The 20,352-nt window shown below is 40.7% G+C and overlaps 1 protein-coding gene across 10 annotated transcripts in view; it reads right to left on the reverse strand.

Annotated features, from left to right (window-relative positions):
- Positions 1 to 20,352, reverse strand: part of HJURP (Holliday junction recognition protein) — a 35,611-nt gene that overhangs the window by 6,146 nt on the left and 9,113 nt on the right. For 2 of the 10 annotated variants that reach the window (XM_084843344.1, XM_084843351.1), the window contains 8 exons: positions 17,392 to 17,419; positions 15,986 to 16,041; positions 12,483 to 12,537; positions 11,050 to 11,111; positions 9,924 to 10,034; positions 8,978 to 9,050; positions 5,152 to 6,707; positions 4,532 to 4,595 (listed from right to left, as the gene is read on the reverse strand). In XM_084843344.1, the coding sequence (XP_084699470.1) occupies positions 4,532 to 4,595; positions 5,152 to 6,707; positions 8,978 to 9,050; positions 9,924 to 10,034; positions 11,050 to 11,111; positions 12,483 to 12,537; positions 15,986 to 16,041; positions 17,392 to 17,419 (2,005 nt within the window). Of the gene's footprint in view, positions 1 to 4,319; positions 4,596 to 5,151; positions 6,708 to 8,977; positions 9,051 to 9,923; positions 10,035 to 11,049; positions 11,112 to 12,482; positions 12,541 to 15,985; positions 16,042 to 17,386; positions 17,420 to 20,352 lie in introns of those variants that run through there. The other 8 variants (XM_084843342.1, XM_084843352.1, XM_084843343.1 and 5 more) reach the window with 6 other exon arrangements.

Genomic DNA, 20,352 nt, shown 5'->3' on the forward strand with positions numbered 1-20,352 from the left:
GTGCGTACAACCGTTTTGTGACATCCATAAATCAAACCAGGAAGTCTTTAATTAACCACTGTTTCTCATACAAGCTAGAAGACTATGGGTACCAGCTTCAAAATGAACAAGGACATTAAGTCAACTTCAAACCGTGATTTAATGTCCTGGCTTATTCTAGAACTGGTAGCCATCGTTTCCTAATTCAGATGAAACGGGAAATTATATGGTTAATTAGAGTTTCCTGGTTTAATCACAGCTTGCATGAAAGGAGGAGCAAAGGGGCTGCATGTGCATGGAAAAAGGCATTATGATTGTCTGAACTGAGTCAGTAGGTCATATGTTATTGCTGCAAATTATGGATGCGTTGTATGCACTTGTTTTCTCTGTCACCTTTAAAAAATAACGTAATTTTTATTTGGGTACAAATACCCTTAATGGATCACTGCCTTGTTGTGGCAAAGGGGCTTGCGTAACTCAGTGAAGCCATAAGCTATGCCGTGCAGGGCCACCCAAGACGGACAGGTCATGGCAGAGAGTTCTGACAAAATGTGGTCCACTGGAGAAGGAAATGGCAACCCACTCCAGTATTCTTGCCAAGAAAACCCCATGGAACGTATCACAAGGCTAAAAGAGATGACGCCGGAAGATGAGCCCCTCAGGTCGGAAGGTGTCCAATATACTACTGGGGAAGAGCAGAGGGTATTTCCAAGTAGCACCAGAAAGAGTGAAGCGGCTGGGCCAAAGCCGAAAGGACACTCAGCTGTGGATGTGTCTGGTGGTGAAAAGAAAATCCGATGCTGTAAAGAACAATATTGTTTAGGAACCTGGAATGTCAGATCAATGAATCAAGGTAAGCTGGAGGTGGTCAAACATGAGATGGCAAGATTGAACATCGACATCTTGGGAATCAGCGAACTAAAATGGACAGGCATGGGCGAATTTAATTCAGGTGACCATCATATCTACTATTGTGGGCAAGAATCCCTTAGAAGAAATGGAGTAGCACTCATAGTCAACAAAAGGGTGGGAAAAGCAGTACTGGGGTACAATCTTAAAAATGATAGAATGATCTCAGTACGAATCCAAGGCAAACCATTCAACATCACAGTAATTCAAGTCTATGCCCCAACCACTGATGCCGAAGAAGCTGAGGTTGATCGGTTCTATGAAGACCTACAACACCTTTTAGAACTAACACCAAAAAAAGATGTCCTCTTCATCATAGGGGATTGGAATGCTGAAGTAGGAAGTCAAGAAATCACCAGGATAACAGGCAGGCATGGCCTTGGTGTACAAAATGAAGCAGGACAAAAGCTAATAGAGTTTTGCCAAGAGAACACGCTGATCATAGCAAACACTCTTTTCCAACAGCACAAGAGACCACTCTACACATGGACATCACCAGATGGTCAATATCGAAATCAGATTGATTATGTCCTTTGCAGCCAAAGATGGAGAAGCTCCATACAGTCAGTAAAAACAAGACCCAGAGCTGACTGTGGCTCAGATCATAAGCTGCTTCTTGCAAAATTTCGGCTTAAATTGAAGAACGTAGGGAAAACCACTAAACCATTCAGGTATGAGCTAAATCATATCCCTTATGAATATACAGTGGAGGTGAGGAATAGATTTCAGGGATTAGACCTGATAGACAGAGTGCCTGAGGAACTATGGACGGAGGTCCGTAACATTGTTCAGGAGGCAGCAACTCAATCCATCCCAAAGAAAAAGAAATGCAAGAAAGCCAAGTGGCTGTCTGATGAGGCTTTACAAGTAGCTGAGGAAAGAAGGGAAGTGAAAAGCAAGGGAGAAAGGGGAAGATATATCCAACTGAATGCAGAGTTCCAGAGAATAGCAAGGAGAGACAAGAAGGCCTTCTTAAATGAACAATGCAAAGAAATCGAGGAAAACAACAGAATGGGAAAGACTAGAGATCTCTTCAAGAAAATCGGAGATCTCAAGGGAACGTTTTGTGCAAAGACGGGCATGATAAAGGACAAAGAAGGCAGGGACCTAACAGAAGCACATGAGATTAAGAAGAGGTGGAAAGAATACACAGAAGAACTATACAGGAAAGATCTTAATGTCCCTGATAGCCATGATAGTGCGGTCACTGAACTTGAGCCAGACATCCTCGAGAGTGAAGTCAAGCGGGCCTTAGGAACTATTAGTAACAACAAAGCTAGCGGAGATGACAGTATTCCAGCTGAGCTATTTAAAATCCTAAAAGATGATGCTGTTAACGTGCTGCATTCAATATGCCAACAAATTTGGAACACTCATTAGTGGCCACAAGACTGGAAAAGGTCAGTTTACATTCCAATTCCAAAGAAGGGCAATGCCAAAGAGTGTTCAAACTACTGCACAATTGAGCTCATTTCACATGCCAGCAAGGTGATGCTCAAAATCCTACAAGCTAGGCTTCAGCAGTATGCGAACCGAGAACTACCGGAAGGACAAGCTGGGTTTCGAAGAGGCAGAGGAACTAGAGATCAAATCGCCAACATTCACTGCATCATGGAGAAAGCAAGAGAATTCCAGAAAAACGTCTACTTCTGCTTCATTGACTACGCTAAAGCCTTTGATTGTGTGGATCACAACAAACTGTGGCAAATTCTGAAAGAGATGGGGGTACCAGACCACCTTACCTGTCTCCTGAGAAACCTGTACGAGGGTCAAGAAGCAACAGTAAGAACCAGACATGGAACAACTGAGTGGTTCAAAATTGGGAAAGGAGTACAACAAGGTTGCATATTGTCACCCTGCTTATTTAACTTATATGCAGAGTACATCATGAGAAATGCCTGGTTGGATGAATCACAGGTCAGAATTAAAATTGCTGGGAGAATTATCAACAACCTCCGATATGCAGACAATACCACCCTAATGGCAGAAAGCGAAGAGGATCTAAAGAGCCTCTTGTGGAGGGTGAAAGAGGAGAGTGCAAAAGGTGGTTTGAAACTCAACATTAAAAAAACTAAGATCATGGCATCTGGCCCTATCACTTCCTGGCATATAGAAGGCGAAGAAATGGAAGCAGTGACAGATTTTACTTTCGTGGGCTCCAAGATCACTGCAGACGGTGACTGTAGCCATGAAATTAAAAGACGCTTGCTCCTTGGGAGGAAAGCTATGGCAAACCTAGACAGCATAGTAAGAAGCAGAGACATCACCTTGCCGACAAAGGTCTGTCTAATCAAAGCTATGGTTTTCCCAGTAGTAATGTATGGCTGTGAGAGCTGGACTATAAGGAAGGCTGAGTGCCGAAGAATTGATGCTTTCAAACTGTGGTGCTGGAGAAGACTCTTACGAGTCCCCTGGACTGCAAGGAGGTCAAATCAGTCATTCCTAAAGGAAATCAACCCTGAGTGCTCATTGGAAAGACAGATACTGAAGCTGAAGCTCAAATATTTTAGCCACCTAATGCGAAGAGAAAACTCTCTGGAAAAAACCCTGATGCTGGGAAAGACTGAAGGCAAAAGGAGAAGGGGACAGCAGAGGATGAGATGGCTAGATATCATCACTGATGCAATGAATATGAACTTGAGCACGCTCCGGGAGAGAGCGGAGGACAGGAAGGCCTGGCGTGCTATGGTCCATGGGGTCATGAAGAGTCGGACACGACTCAACGACTGAACAAACAAAAACACAAATACCCAAATAAAAACAGATGATCACTGCTGCAAATATGAAGGCCACACCCATTTTCTTTCCTCTTTTGAATGTGCAATACCTATGATAGGAAAGGATCACCCCACCCTCAGCTGCAATTTCAGATTTATTATATGCACCGTTAACATGGCCACAAATAGGATCAACTAGGCTTCTGCTCAATTTTATGTTCAGTTTCCATTTGAGATATTCAGCAATATACATGTACATGCTCAGGTTCTGTCTCCATTTTGTACTGTTGCTTTAAAGCAAACAGACCATGTGACTAGAAAACTAATAAAATTGCAGAGTTTCAGTTCATTAATACATTCATTTTTCCTGCTTTACTTAGTCTGGGAATAGGCAATGTGGTGCCTTCCAAATATTTCTGGACGACAACTCCCATAATCCCTGGCCATGGTCCATGATGGCTGGGTCTTATGGGATTTGTAGTCCAAAACATCTGGAAGGCACCTCATTGCTTAATCTTGACCTAGTCAAAAATTCTTTAAAAAGTAAATAAATTACTATCTACCAACATCCTGTCCAAACCTAGTTTTTCTTGCCAACCTGTGTAACCGTGGGTTTTCTCTTTCCCTGTGGTAAAGAAGATAGCAGGACAACTTGGCAGATCACGGGAACAGAGAATGGGTACTCTATGAGCCACTGTATATTCTGCTGTGGAGATCACTTCCATGCAATTCTGCTTTTATCATTCTTCCATATACATCTTATGCCAAGACTTTTAAAACTAAAACTGACCAAGTAACTGAGGATTAGGTGATTCTTGAAATTACCAGGAATGCTAGAAAAAGAATGTAGAGAGAAATGCCTTATTTGCCCTGAAGACAACACCTATTCAGCATCATAGCTTACTTTTTCCATCACTGAAGCCTACCTTTCATATCAGTGCATGGAGCAACCAGAAAACGGTGATTTGAAGAAACGCAAAATCCAGAATCCTGAAAATTAAGGTTTCAAAATTAAAATGATGCAGGATGTCCAAACTGATAGAGGGATTATTTTTAATCAACATCAACAACCTTCTATTCCCTTTCTCTACATTTACATCGCTTTATAGTTGCAATGTGAGCCTATGTTCTTGCAGCAAGTTGGGCAATATTCTGAATAAAATGAAACATTACTTTTCCTTTTGGAATTTATGCAGCTAAAATCTGTTCAAATGAACTTTTTGATTCAAATATGAGTAGCCAAATACTAATGCTGTTCTACAGTACTTTTTAGAGACCATAATTCATACATTAAAAAAGACGGGGATGGATGGGGACATTAAGTGGTACACCAATTAATAAGACTTCTAGCCTGATCCCAGAGAGGGTTCTACCTTTAAAGGTGGCCAAAAAAATTTAAAATAAAAATATGTCTGTACAGGCCTGAAACCTTGGTAACCTATGAAAGTTCATGTCAGAGGATTTTTTTCTCTGACGGAACGCTACAAGCCACCTTAAGTGATTTTCAGGTTGGAATACTTCTTACATAAGTCAATAGCTTGCTTACCACATTTGAGGTCCAACTGTTTGTGTTAGGACTATACAGTGTGAAAGTCATGTCACTTTTCTGAACATCAATGTTTTTCCAGTAAGGTAGTTTCTGACATATTTTATAAGAAGAGTTCTCAGATGTATTTTTTAATCTTTTTATGGGTGAAGATTGAAAGTCTTCATTGCAGAAGTTTGCTGCTCTTTTAATTCTGGCAACTGCAGGTAGAGTTCTTACGGGAGAATTAACTAGGGCATTTACAGTTTCAGACATTTGTATTCCTTCATATTTTTTTAAGTTTGCTGCTCTCAGAAATGTAGGGATTTGAGGAAACCCTTCAGAACACAATTTTTGGTATATACTTTCAATCGTATTATTAGGTGTTTGATGAAATTTTGAAGAAAGACCATTAAAACCAGATGTGTGCAATTCTGCAGACTTCCTAGGACTTGTGCATATATTTGACAACTTAAAAGGTTTCTGCAGCTTTGGAGAACACAGTTCCTCATACATTTTTTCAAATGCATCTTCACATTTCTGCTGAACTTTCATGGGACTCCGATTAACAGGAAACGATGAAAATGAACGACTCCGCTGTAGCGAAATGGCTCTACTGAACATGTTAATGTCATGATTTCCCAGTAATCTATTTGAAGTTTTTACTGGAGAAGACTTGCCATTTTGCAAATAAGAGTTTGTGCTACTGCTCAAGGATGAGCTCAAACATGATGTAACCTTGAATGTCACAGTGTTCATTTCTCGAGTTTTACCTTCTGCTCCTAGATTAAATGTTGCTCCTGAATCCACAGTACAAATTATGGGAGAGTACTCTTCAAAGGTTTTATCTTTTCTTACACAAACTGAAGATGAAGGGAAACAAGATGGACTTGTGACCAGAAGAGTTTCTTCTGTAGAAAGATCACTAGGATAAATGGTAGTCTCTGTGCCATTTTGTCCAACTCTCTCAGAGTATGGATGATCTTCTACAGCGTCAGAAGAGTCTATATCCATTCTATCTGCATTACGGCATATGGAAGATACTACTCTAGATATGTTGTTCACTGAACTTTTCATTTGACGCTTGTTATCATCAAAAGGATGATTACTTCTATTATTTTCTATGGGCAGTTTATGCCTGCACCCATCATCACCTTCTGTAATTGTCAAGCTAGACTTCAATTTTAATGGCCTGTATTTCCTTATTCTCTCTGTACTGGTATTAAGCTTTGTTTTCTTAGGGTGCCAATACCCATATCTGTACCGTTTCATTAATGAACTGGAAGAGGCTTTGCGGGACACTTTATGCAACAATATGCTAAGTGCCTTCACCATTCCTGGATACAAATCTGCTATTGTGACATTATTCCAAGAACAATGCTCATCTGCGGACTCATACATTTCCAAAAAGCTACTATAGCTAGTTTCAGTATTACTCCAAAGGGGCTGATTTCTAGGTACAATTGTTCCATCAGCTGAGCTTGGAGCAGCAGAGTTGGACAACTGAAGAGATATCGATGCAGAATGCCCATTTGCAGATTGTGCTTGCTTTGTCAGGACCACATCATGGTGATCTACTAAGGGAATAAAAGGGACGTATAATAAGCAGTATTTAATAATCTTTAGTATTAACATTATTACTATTGATGTCCCAAACAGGCTATAATGTTTAAATGAAACATATAGGTTAATGAAAGGTTAATGAAAACAAGGCAGTAATAGCCATTCCCATAGCTTTCAGGAACTGTGCAATCCTCATTGAAAAGCCAGATATTTTCTGTGTTTCAAGAAGCTGCCGCTGTCTCAATTATTTTTGTATTGAATTTTGCAGCAACATCATAATTTCACTTAGGAAGGTGCCTTATACCAAGTCAGACCATTGGTCCAACTAACCCAGTATGGTCAACACTGACTGGCAGTGGCTCTCCAGGATTTCAGGCAGGAATTCTTCTAGCTCTACCTGAAGATGCTAAGGATTGAACCTGGGACCTTCTGCATGCAAAGCAGGTGTTCTATTACTGAGCCACAGTCCCTCTCTTCATACTGAGACAATGCATATTTAGATGCGTTATTTAATGAAGATATTTAATATATTTTAAGAGAACTTCTCTCTGATCTGAAGGTCTTTGTGCAGTCCAGTGACTTGAAATACCTCCTAGACACGTCCACTCACCCATTCACCGCAATGCCACAGGCATCTCTACATATGTAACGAAGATGCAAATCCAGTACTGTTTCCACCAAGGTAAAGATGCTGCATACACACACATAGTTTCTGAATCTGGCAGAATGTTTGCATTTATTCTTCAAATGCAGTTTGTATCCATCATCTAATAAGTAACAACTTCAAACTATGGACAGATTAAAGTAAAGCAGTTTGAGCTAAAAAAGAAAAAAATATATAATCTTGATCTCATTTATCCTAAAAAAAATAAATTCAGTTAAGAGACTCTAATTTGTGCAAAGCTGTCTGGTCAGTTTCATAGCCAAAAGAGGATCTGAAGCTGCACCTCATATATCCAAATTCAGCTTACCTACTGCACCACACTGGCTCAAATGAATGTCAATCTATCTAATGTAACTATATATTGCTAGGAGGAAAACAGTACAAATTGCTTTATCAAACAGATACTACATCCTGTGAGATAAAGTACCATTTAATTGGTGGAGACTACTGGATATCTGTTATCCTATTAATCTGTTCACAATTCTTCAGTGTGTTGTAAAGTATAAGTTTATTACCACACACCTGCAAGCATGATCATTTTAAATTATCCAGAGTGCTGTCACTATGAAAATTGTTTGCAGCTGACTTAATATAACTAGTTATAGCAGGTTTTAAAGGGCAGCTATTTAAAACGTGCTATTAAAGAACAAATGACTGATAGTGGGCTCAAACTAGCCTCCAGAGTTTACACACAAAGGGCAGAGCACAGAGACTTCCACACATGGACACTTGTAGCCAATTGTGCAGTATAGCTAGCACCAGCATGCAAGTACCGTGGGGACAAAAGGAACCATTCACCAGTGGCAGAGCACATGCTTTGCATGCCAAAAGTTCCAAGTTCAATCCCTGCCATCTCCAATTATAGGGATCTAGTAGCAGAAGGGGAAAAGACTCTGCCTGAGAACCTGGTGAGCTGCTGCTACTTAATGTAGACAAGACTGGCCCAGATGCACCAATACTCTGACTCAGTATAAGGCAGCTTCCGATGCAGGTGAAGCCCACCCCTCTGTTGTTTCATGTGATGTACTATACCATGCCGTGGCACAGCAATAAAAGGCCCTTCATGGTTCCCAGCAAAGCAAAGCAGGCTACTCAGCCCCTGGCTGAGCATGCAGTTGCTCTCCTCAGGTTGCACAGAGGGATCAGCTGAAGCAAGGGTGCGATGGGACGAAGAGCGGGTGTTGCATTCCTTACAAGGAGATTTTGTTATGTACAAGGCTTTTGCCTAGAGATGGAAGGGAGCCAGCAGGAAGGAGCAAGCTAGATAGACAAACTCTTGCAAACATGTGCTGATCAATGGATGCAGGTCAGATAAGTACACGCTGGTCCAGATGGCCCTTTTCTACTTGACAAACCTTCATATGAAGCCCACATCTGATTCAGATAAGAAAGTTTAAAAGATCAATTAACTGGGTCAGTGATAGCCTAACATGGCTCACAAGGAATGCTTAGCATTACTGTACTTAGTTAATGTGCACCTTGGCCAATTAGAGAGTGCAAGCATTTCAACTCACTGACTATAAAGTTTATTTTCGTCACTCTTCTTATGTAACTAGAACCATTTGCTTGTCCTTTAAGCACTTCTTCAGCAAAACATTTATGATTTGTTGCGAAGCTCACCAATTAAGGATTTATCTTCCCGCTCTTGCAAAGGAGACCATTGGTGAAGATGCTTTGCTTTTGTTCTTGTTACCTGAGACAAAATCCCAAAGATACGTCATTAGTAAACAGATAGAAATGATTTGCAGAAGACAGTAGCCTTCAGTGACAAAACATTAAACACTTCTTTATTTGAGATACCCATCCTATTTATTACCATTGGTAAGCCTGAATGTTAGACCACTGTATTTTTAGATCCCATTTAAATCAATGGTACTGAAGAATGCATATGAGTGAGCTGACATAGAATTAACTAACTGTTATTCCAGTTTAGTAACTTCTTATTGTACTGGAGCTCCTGTGCCTATACCTGTTACAGTTAAGGCCTCTCCATCTCTTTCAAGAGACCTGATCTGTGCATAGGATGTACAGACTTCGTAAAATCAGTTGCATCTGAGTTTCGCAGATTGTCGGGTGCCTTTTGTTCAATCATCTGCTCAGTGACAGAATTGGATTTTCCCCAAATTTGTGCAAATTCACACTTGTGCAAATCCCCCCCAGAATGCCCCCCGCCCCAAGCATTTTCATGCTTTAGCCTATGGGGAAAATGTGCACTTTCAGCTGGTGTTTTTTAAATTTTACGTATTTTTCTACAACTACATTTGTGTAAAATTCTGGAAAGCAAAAGAAGTGGTCTACAAGTCCATGGAATCTGTGCAACCTGGGAAAAGCAGGTCCGCTGCGGAATCCATGGGTTGGATTAATAGAAATCCGGACACATTTGACTCTGTTGTGGATTTCTCTGACATCCATATCTGTTCACCCATTGCAAATAGAAAATAAATGTAGAAACCTACATATGCTGTAGCCCAGTTTACCGAAATTATGCCACACAGACAGCTGGACTGCTGTGAGTAGCAATAAGTGGAAAGACATTTTAATAGGAGCAGCAGAATAGTTGTGTTACCGCAAGCGCTTGTGAAACAGAGCTGGCACCATCCTCCAACAGCATGTCCATTTCAACTCTGCATTTATTCTTCACAGGTGTTCCAGAATAGCATAGAAGAGGAATATTCTCCTTTTGTTACAAAAAACCCACAAAGTTTTACTGTTAACAGAATGGATCCCAATTATGTTAGTTGACTTAGTTCCAACTAAATACATGGGACCTGACTTAAGTAACTTTTCACAGTGGATGTGGGTCCCACTGAAATCAGCTAACTTAGACCAGATCCAACAGAGACTTATTTTCAATTTTAATGAATAATAGTTATTACATATAGTTAAAAGGAGCAAGAAGAACATACTGGAGCTGCATATGATCTAATCACACCTGCCAACTTTCAATAATGTTACCCTGACCAGGAGATATATTTTTGAAGTATTACACCAGCAAGCTGTACAGATTCTTTTCAACAGCAATGAATATTTTTGGGACGTTTCACCCACTAGTGACAAGACAACCACTTTATACTCAGTGAACAGATATAAGTTATACCGAGCTTGTTGGGAAAAGTCAGAATGCAGGACTACTGTATTTCAGTTTAGTAAAGAACTATATTTCACATATCACATTTGCTTTCTATGGACAATTTCTCACACACAACAAGAATAGGATACAATTTCTGTGGATGACAATGACCAAGATTTCCGGTTATACCCCTTCAATCTTATACTGGTTAAAACTCACGACAGTGAGAATAATCCACTAGAAAAGGAAGAGAAAATCTGTCTTTATCCCATCCATCCAAAACCCCACACATGTTGTATGGAAAACTCTACATTGTAGTGCAGAACTAGGTGGTGAGTCACAGCTTTTAGAAAATAAATTGAACACACAAGAACCTAGGGATATAGAACAAAGGTTTACAAACATATGCAGACAACATCTTCTGAATACTCAGAAAACCTTGGCAGAACTCCTTGAAATTACTGGAGCTTCTGTCCCTATATAGTTCAGAATCTCTCATTGTATCCCCTGTATTCCTTGTCAATCTCTTTTCTTAATTCATGTCTCTTCTGAGCACAAATAGCCTGAATTTTCTAAAGCTCATATATTGTAAGAAATATTTCCATTTACACTGAAGTGTTACCTTGATATGGATATTTTCCAAATGTCTTTTAATAGATGCCATCTCAGCACTGCTATTTTGATCTACAATTCAAAGTTAAATACAAGTATATTTCAGTTAGCATAACGAATGCCAAAAGGTTATGCTCATTTTTTGTATAAGATTGTTTCCAATTTCTTTAACAAAATTCTAAATTCGAGAAAAACAACCCTCTGGAAAACTTCAAGGCAATGCATTTTATGTAATATTACAGATCTCCAAAAGAAGTGAAAAATCTTGCTCTGTGGGTATATTTCACTCATCACTAACATAAGCTACATTTTGGTAACACAGAGCAGTATCCAAGTTGACACGAGAGACAGTGAAAATTATGTTATGTTAGTGCAAGTGAACTGTAGCACAACGGCAATAAGCATTAACTGGTGCATGGGATTCCCCAGAAAAACCTTTGAGAGAGCCGATGCTATTGGTGTTGCATTAGGGGTCCCTTATGCTAGCTCAGTGTAACTTATGTTAGCCCTCGTGTCAACTTGGATACTGCCTATAATATAAAATCTTACCAACGTTTGTATGATTTGTGAACCACATACGTGATCTCAAAGCATTTCATGACTCTCCCCCCTCTCGATAAGAACCGTTTAGCAAGAATGAGAAATGATGGAATTAAAACTATTGCTCCTCTTTTCTACTCTGAGGGTAGAGGAGGCGTAAAGGAGACCTGAGATGTGGAGGGGTTGGGGTCATGAATGTATGACATGCAGAAAAGCTGCCACATCGAAGTAAAAAATAAGGGATGCTAAGGCAGTCATGTTCGTTCTTTGAAACTGTAGTTACCAAAAGAAGGGCCAATCATGTTCCATGAAGCCAAAACCTTTTGCAGCAACAACCTTTTTAGTCAGAAGTAACATTACATGCTATTGATTTATGGTCATTTAAATAACAACAGCAAAGAGTGCAGAAAGGACTACAATATGGCAACAAGGCAGGACTGGACAAATGAAAGGACAGGTATTTGATGCCTACTGATTTTGACCAGTTCCTTGGACTAGTTTCGATTTGGGTGCTACTACACTAGCCATCTCACTTACAGAAGAAAACTTCTGAAGAATATTCTGTTTGAACAACAATTAAAGCAATTCTTGAAAGAAAAGGAGAACTTGCTTTTTCAATTAATATTCTGCATGCCATAATGGTGTACTGATGCTCAGCATTATGTCAAAAAGAAACGTAGAAGGACTTAATACAAAATTCTCAAGGATAATGGAAAAAAGTGTTAGGGGAAGAGACTGAATGTAGTACAATTCTTGCAAGGCAAGAGTATAATAATTTACAAGTGCATTTGACTAGCTTCCTCAAGTTATGTCCATATCAAAGAATGCTTAGATAAGACCTATAAATACTTTCTTTTCTTTTTTTTTTTTGAGTTGCATGCTTTCCCTCTATGTTCACTTTACCTGTATCAAGATGACTTACTCCATACGAGTTCATGAATGGTTCTTCCTCAAATGACTTCTCAACCCAAAAAATAAATACAAGATTAGCTAAATTTGGACTACAGAATCAACTTTAATAATAGAGTCAAAGAGAATGGAATAGAAACTAGTTATAGTATGAAAAATATAGGTTTTAAATTTTTGTTCTATTAAAGTCCATACATATTTATTTGACGGTGACATTTTTGATGCTGTGCTGGTATTTATCCATAGAAATCTGTCAACCTAACTTTGCAAAATACATTTTTTGCTCCAATATACTCATGTAAGCATGCATCTACCCACCCCCACCACCTTGCCAAAGTGCAGGTAATTAATATTACTGCTAATTATTTGTACTGCCTTTGCTGCCACTAAATAAAAAAAAAATAAACACAGGTATAAGAAGGGAAGAGTAACAACACAGGGTAAGAGGATCAAGAAAAACTATAATTTGTAGGCTAGTTATGAAAACATAATATTTATCTCAGATACTCTTTGAATTTGGCCTTAACTCTATAAGCCGTAAAGGAAAAAGCTCCAGCTGCTAACAATAATTTTTTAAAAGTCAGTTTTGTATAGGACATCCTATACCAACACAAATGAGACATAGAACAGAATGATCTGAAGTTTACATCCTGCCCTTCAGCAGATGTATAATATAGTGACAGTAAGTCTCCTTTGAAATAAGAGCTGGTGTGCTGTAATAGCTATGAATTAAAGCCCCAAAGTCCTGATCTAAGCTCAGCTAAGAACTCACCGGGTGGCCTTAGGCATACAATCCTTTCTTAGCCTTGGATAAAATGGTGACCTACCTTACAAGGTTGTTTTAAGAATTACTCAAATACTTTATGTCCTCTGAATACTCTGAAGTGCTATACAAGTATTATTATAAGCCCTTTGTTTGCACAACATGATTTATTTATTATTATTTATTATTAAATTTATTAATCGCCCATCTGGCTGGTCACCCAGCCACTCTAGGCGATGTACAACATACAATAAAAACAGTTTAAAACAATAAAATTCTACAATAAAAAAATTTTCTAAAATACCCTAACCCACCCCAAATGCCTGCCTGAACAACAACGTTTTTAATGCATGATGGAAGCTCATTAAAGAGGGGGCATGACGGAGTTCCCTAGGGAGGGAGATCCACAGAGTGGGGGCCACCACAGAAAAGGCCCTCTCCCTCGTCCCCAATGATTTGTAAATGATTTGTTACAGGATAGCAGAATTTTTTTTCCAGTTCACTGATATTTATCATATATACACCATTCTCTACGCCACTGTGATCTAGTGGTTAAAGCATCAGACTAAGGCTGTACAGACCCAGGCTCAAATTTTATTTATCTTATTGTGATTGGAGTTGTTTTTAATATTGTATTTTAAATGGGATATTAATATTTATATGTAAACCGCTTAGGGATTTTATATAATAGGGCTGTGCAGCGACTGCCCAACCTGCCTTGGCCACTTCAGGGCTTCTGAGGTGGGCCTGACTGGTTTCAAGCCTCCAGACCTGAAGACCCCTAACCCACTTCAGTCTCAAGAACTGAAGCGGGATTCAGATGTCTGAATCCCAATTCTGGGGGCCCTGGATGCCCCCACTGTGCGAGCCCCCAGCTCCTTACCTGGGCCCTCAGGATGCGCAACAGCAGCTGACTTGCTGTATTTCTGGAAACAGGTCCTGCGCAAATGGTGGCTGTCAAGTACACTACAGTAATATTGCGTACTTGATGGCTGCTATTTGTGCAGGAACTATTACCAAAAATACAGGGAGTCACTATTTTTAAAATGGCTACTCCCTGGAGGAAGAAGACGGATGCCGCTGCATGTCCCAAGGGCCCAGATAAGGAGTTGGGCAGTGGCAGTTGGGCTTCTGGCTTCCTCCGAAGTGCTTCGGAGCGACCCAACCTGCTTCATGCCCCCTCTGCCCTGCTTGGGAAACAGTCCAAAGTGCCCCACTTCGGCTTGGAGTTGTGATATAAATATCACAAATAAATACATATCCATTCCATCATGAAGCTTACTGCGTGATCTTGGGTCAGCCACTATCTTTCTGCCTTATTATTTAGCATGAAGGCATTCAAGGATTCTTACAAAAATAAATCTTTTCTATCTCCTTTAAGTATAAGAGATAAGTTGGTGGAACAATTAAATCTAGAAGGTAAACAAGCTGTTGTTGTTTTGTTGGACAACAACAAAAATGCCACAAGCAAACAAGAAGTATTTTGTGCATAATTGAAATCACAGTTTCAGGTTAACTTCTGAACACAAGCAGGGCTCCAAAAGCAATTAACCTTCAGAAGTCAACTAGAGACACAGAAAGCTTTATAAATACAGAACAAATGTTGCCGTCGTAACAGGAACCTAAAAAGGGATACTGCCATCAGACATATGCTCCAGAGAACAGGTAATCACAAAAAGTTATACAAAGATTACACCTCAACAGGGAAGATAATACCCAGAAGATTAGTTTACTACTCTGACAAGGCCTGAGAAAATAAAGAGTCATACGTAATGGAGATAAGAGACAGAGTCTGGGTTTGGACGATCAACGGGGGAAACAACGTGGTGTTGATTGTTTCCCTCACCCCTGGGATTACCCTAATTACCCATGCAGCATCGCAGACTGTTGTGTCATCAAACCCAGCACTAGTGTAATTAATTCTCACCCACCCTACAACCCATGGCTTGCAGCAAGGGTTGTAAGGTGGGTGAAAATCCACCACACCCATGCCACATGCCAGGTTCAGACAACACAGCAACCTTCAGTGCAGGTAATCTCAGTCGCACAACCGAGGCTATGTTGTTTTCCCTGCTGATTGTCTAAACAACCTCTGTATCTTAAGAATACTCTCTGATACCCTGGCAATAATTTATTTCTGGTTTAGTTAAGACAGGGGCGAGACATTTCAAGCTCACAAGAGGCATTTCAACTTTTTAGAATGGGAGAACAACTGCACAAAAGACAGGTTGGGGGAAAAGGGGAGGAGGCCAGCGAACAGGGCCTTCTGGAGACCCCAGAGAGCCAGTTTTGGCCCCCAGGCCTGAGGTTCTCCACCCTTGAATTAAGAGCTGTTTCCAACAATATAATAAGCACATAGAGAAACATTGTAAAGCAATCCTGCCAGTAATTTTATATGCAACTGTTAAACCTGGGGACTACAATATTTTCTAGATATGTCTGTGAACAGGATGTCAGAACAGGACCTGCTCAAATACAACTCTGGCGGCTGGCGGGGGGTGGGGAGCCTCTGAAACTGTTAGCAAAATCAGAGAGAAAAAACAAAGAATAAGTGTGAAGGGATGAAGGGGTTAACAAATAACTGGCTTAACTCAGATATTCCTCTAGTATGGTGCATGGGACTGGAATGACTAGAGAAGGTGGAAATCTTCACCTCTGGCTGACTGCTTGACTCCTACACTTGCAGACTGAAGAAAGAAGATTCATTTGTGTGCTCTTATTTACAGATGCATACCTGATCATATGTATAGTCCCCATTTTCAGAATCAGAGAGCTGCTGCCGTAACATTTCTTAAAGAAAGAGATATTAGATTTATAAAACTGAAGATAAAAGCTCCCTCTTCAGTGGCAGATTAAAGCCAGTTCACACATGCAACCCAACCACTTATTTTTCCAGGCGAGCCCTTCCTTGTACAGAATTACACAGAGAAATCTCAATTTAAACTGGGCTGTATGAGAATATAGCTCCCAGCTCAAACCATTTCAAGCAACTGTCTTCCAGCTCCCTTGCAGTTCATGCATGAAACTTTCCTCCATCACCAAACAGGTCTCATTAATTCCTGACATCTTAAAAAGAGGACAGCTAGCTCTTCTGATGAAATGCTTTGTATCCATAGAAACGCTTCAGAATAATTACTGTGAATACTCCACAAATGTATTTTTATGTGTCATTCAAATAACTCATTTAGGGAGCAATCCTATGGCCCTCTAGACTGTCTACAGGGCCATAGGACTGTTTGGTTTCTGGGAACCAAGTTGGAGCCCTTGGTTCCCAGAAGCCATGCTTCCCTCCCCCTCATAGCCGGTGCAGTTCTCTCTGCGCAGGCTATGTCTCTGCACTTGGAAACAGAATACAGAGACAGGGAAAAGGGGGTGGTCCTGGGGGGTGGGAGGAGAAGCCTTGGAAGCTGCTTTATGCAGCTTCTTATCAGGTCTCCAGGGCCTTTCCCACACCCTCATTACTCATCTAGGCAAAAATGCAGGGCAGCCAGCACATGGAAGAGAGGATCCCCTCTGTGCTCCAGCTGTCCTGCATAGGATAGTTGACAGCCTCCAGTTTCAGATGCTAGTAATTATCCGGATAGGATTGCACCTTTAAAGACAGTGCCAAGGCAATCAAGGAATTTTAGCCATTTCTGAACAGACTGCAAGAATGACCAATTAGACTATGCTTTATTAAGGAGATATAAGGCTATGGGAGCCTTTTCATATGAAATGAGGGCTAAACATGCTTAAAATAAATGAAATAAAAATATACAATGCAATCAACATGCTTCTACTTAACAGAAAACCAATAGAAGTTAAACATTGATCCAATTAAAATAGTACATTGTACATTGTCATTTTCCCTTTGCAAGAGCTCATATAAATCAAGAATATAGTAGATCCAAAGAATTATCAATTTGTAGTACAAAAGGACACCATTTTCTCTGTCCTATTTATTTGGATTCACTGTTTTCATCACAATTTTTGATGACTATATTTGCAAGCCAAATTATCTTTCAGACCCGTCTCTAGAAGAGAACACGCTCTCAAATTTCAAATCAATCATTTCCTTTAGCCATTAAGAACAGTTTAAAGTAAAACATATGCACAACTTAAAGATATGGTTATTGCATAAGGTTCCAAGACTTACTCTACCTGTGTTTTCTTGACATTGTACAGTGCTCTGTAATTTGAAAAGAAACAGGAAAATTCAATGTATCTAGCTAATTATTTGCTCTACAAAACACATCAGAAAGGACAATGGAATTATTTACTTGAAAAATCTTCACATTCAGAAACAATCATGGGTTGAAGACAAGCTAATATTACATAGGATAGTTTCAGGTAGGTAATGCCACTGACTCATATTTTTCATTTGGGACCAGTCATCATCAGCCTCCTCCAACACAGGCTGTTTGTAGAGACTCTTTTCCCTTCACTATGCTGTGAATATTGTAAACTAGATTAGATTTGTAACCTTTTGCATATTCATCTGGAAACAGGAAGGGGCCTGTCAGCACATAACGGTGGCAAATCCTGGGTTAATTAATACATGATTTGCCAGTGTGTTCTGCCGCCATTTTGAATATGCAACCTCTGCTTGGCATGATCGGAGGTTATTCCATGATGTACGAACCCAGACACTGTGGGTTAATCATGGGTTTTATTTATTTTATTTGTGACACTTCTATACTAGGGATGGATGGACTCTTGCTGGGCTCTTGCTGAACCACTGTCCACCCCTGCTTGCGGCACAAGCTTCGTCACAGCCCAGTGAACACTTGACTAAGCTGTGGGGGCACCCGTCCTCCCAGCGAGCTGCCACTATGTACAAGGTGAAGAAGTGAATTTTCAGGAGGCATTGAAACACATTTTCTGCCTCCTGAACTGCATGGGGGTTTCCCAGCAGGTGGGCGCCTCTACCAAGAAAGCCTGCCATCGAGGTATTACATGGCAACATTCTCTTGGTTTCGGAATGACCAGCAAAGCCTCGTCTGACTATCTTAAAGGCTGGCTGGGTAAGTATAAGGGAAGACAGTCTGCTAAATATCCTGGTCCCAAAGTTGTTTAGGGCTTTGTATGACAATAACAGAGCCTTGAACACGGTTTGGTAGCTACTGGACAGCCACTCCAGTTCTTTTAACATAGGTGTTATGTGAGCATAGTTGGATGTACCAGTGAGCATCCTAACTGCTGCATTCTGAACTAGCTGCAATGACTGCAGGCACAAGGGCAGCCCCACACAGAGCGCATTACAGTAGTCTAATCATGAGGTTACCAGTGCATGGATCACCATGGCTAGGCTGTCCCTAAGCAGGAACAAGTATAGTTGGTGCACCAACCAAAGTTGGTGCCTCCAACTCCTGGAGGCATCCCAGGAAGATACATGGTCAATGGTATCAAAAGCTGCTGAGAGATCAAGAAGAAGTAACTCTCCCTGTCGGTCTCCCAAAAAAGGTTATTGAGCAGATGACCAAGACTGATTTCGTCCCAAAACTGGGCCTGAATTTAGATTGGAATGGATCCAGATAATCAGTTTCATTCAAGAATGCCTACAGCTGAGATGCCACCATTTCCTTGAGCACCTTACTCAGAAACTGGCTGTTTGTGATCAGATGATAGTTAGCATCTCTGAATCCGGGGAAAGTACTTTCAGGAGTGGTCACACCACTGCTTCCTTTCAAGGCAGTAGGGACCACATCATCACGCAAAGATGCGTTCATCACTTCCCTGATCCATCTGGTTAGTCCTCCACAGATAGCTTGAATAAGCCGAGAAGGGCAAGGGTTGAGAGAGAATGAGGTGGGGTTAGGGGTGTACGGATTCCCCGCCATCTGTTCTGGTGGGGAATCCGTGAGAGGGGGGAGGTGATCCATTCCTCTCCCCCGGAATCCTCCAGAGTGGTTCCGCTCCACTCGGATTCCGGGGGGGGTGGGGACTGGCTTGGGGGTGCTTACTTTCCCTCTTGCCAGCCACAGCCTTTCGCCTCCTCCCTGTCCCTGCCGATTACCTTTTAAAAAAAAAGTTTTTTTTTAAATGGCTATTGGGAGGATGTGTCCATAGGCTTATACGCAAGATTCACTGCTTTATTTTGCGTATAAATCTATGGGCACATGCGATCAGGATGATATGCCCATAGACTTTTATGCAAAATAGAGCAGTGAATCTTGCGTATAAGCCTATGGACACATAGACTTATAAGATTCACGAGTCTATTTGCATATAAGTCTATGGACACATCCTCCTGATCGCCATTTAAAAAAAAAAAAAAAGACTTTTTTTTAAAGGCAATCGGCAGGGATAGGGAAGAGGTGAACAGCTGTGGCTGGAAGAAGCAGCCAAGTGCTGTTCCGCCTCCAGTCCTCCTGGAGCAGAGGTAAGTGGTTCTGATCTGCCGTAGATTCCGGAGGCTGGATTCTTTGGAAATTAAAAATTAAACAAAAATTAAAACAAAGCACAGCATAAAACAATATAAAATATAAAAGCTTAAAACCACAATATAACAGTACAACCAGAATAAAACCTAGCAGCAATGCAGAGATTTAAAATCAGATTTAAAACACCAAAGCTAAAAGACTAGAAAGCTAAAATGCTAAAATAATGGGAGAATAAAAAGGTCTTCACCTGGTGCTGGAAGGAGTACAATGTAGGTGCCAGGAGAACCTCTCTAGGGGGCTCATTCCACACCAGGGGTGCCGCAGCAAAAAAGGCCCTCTTCCTGGTAGCCACCCGCCTCACTTTCTTTGGCAGGAGCTCACAGAGAGGGACCCCTGAGGATGATCTTAGGGTCTGGGCAGGCACATGGAGGCGTTCCTTCAAATAACCTGGACACAAGCCATTAAGGGCTTTGAATGTTAATACCAGCACTTTGAATCAGGCCCGGAAATGGACTGGCAGCCAGTGCAGATGGAAAAGTACTGGTGTAATGTGATCTCGTTGGCCAGTCCCTGTTAACAACCTTGCTGCCCTATGTTGGACTAGCTGAAGTTTCCACACTGTTTTCAAAAGCAGCCCCACATATAATGCATTGCAGTAATTGAGATGAGAGGTTATAAATTATTATGTAATTTCTAGTAGATATTACTATACACACACCCCTTTTGAGTTACCACAGAC

Source organism: Heloderma suspectum, chromosome 3 (genome assembly GCF_057233095.1).
Source record: "Heloderma suspectum isolate Gila_16-S chromosome 3, 16-S_ref, whole genome shotgun sequence".
Taxonomy (NCBI): domain Eukaryota; kingdom Metazoa; phylum Chordata; class Lepidosauria; order Squamata; family Helodermatidae; genus Heloderma; species Heloderma suspectum.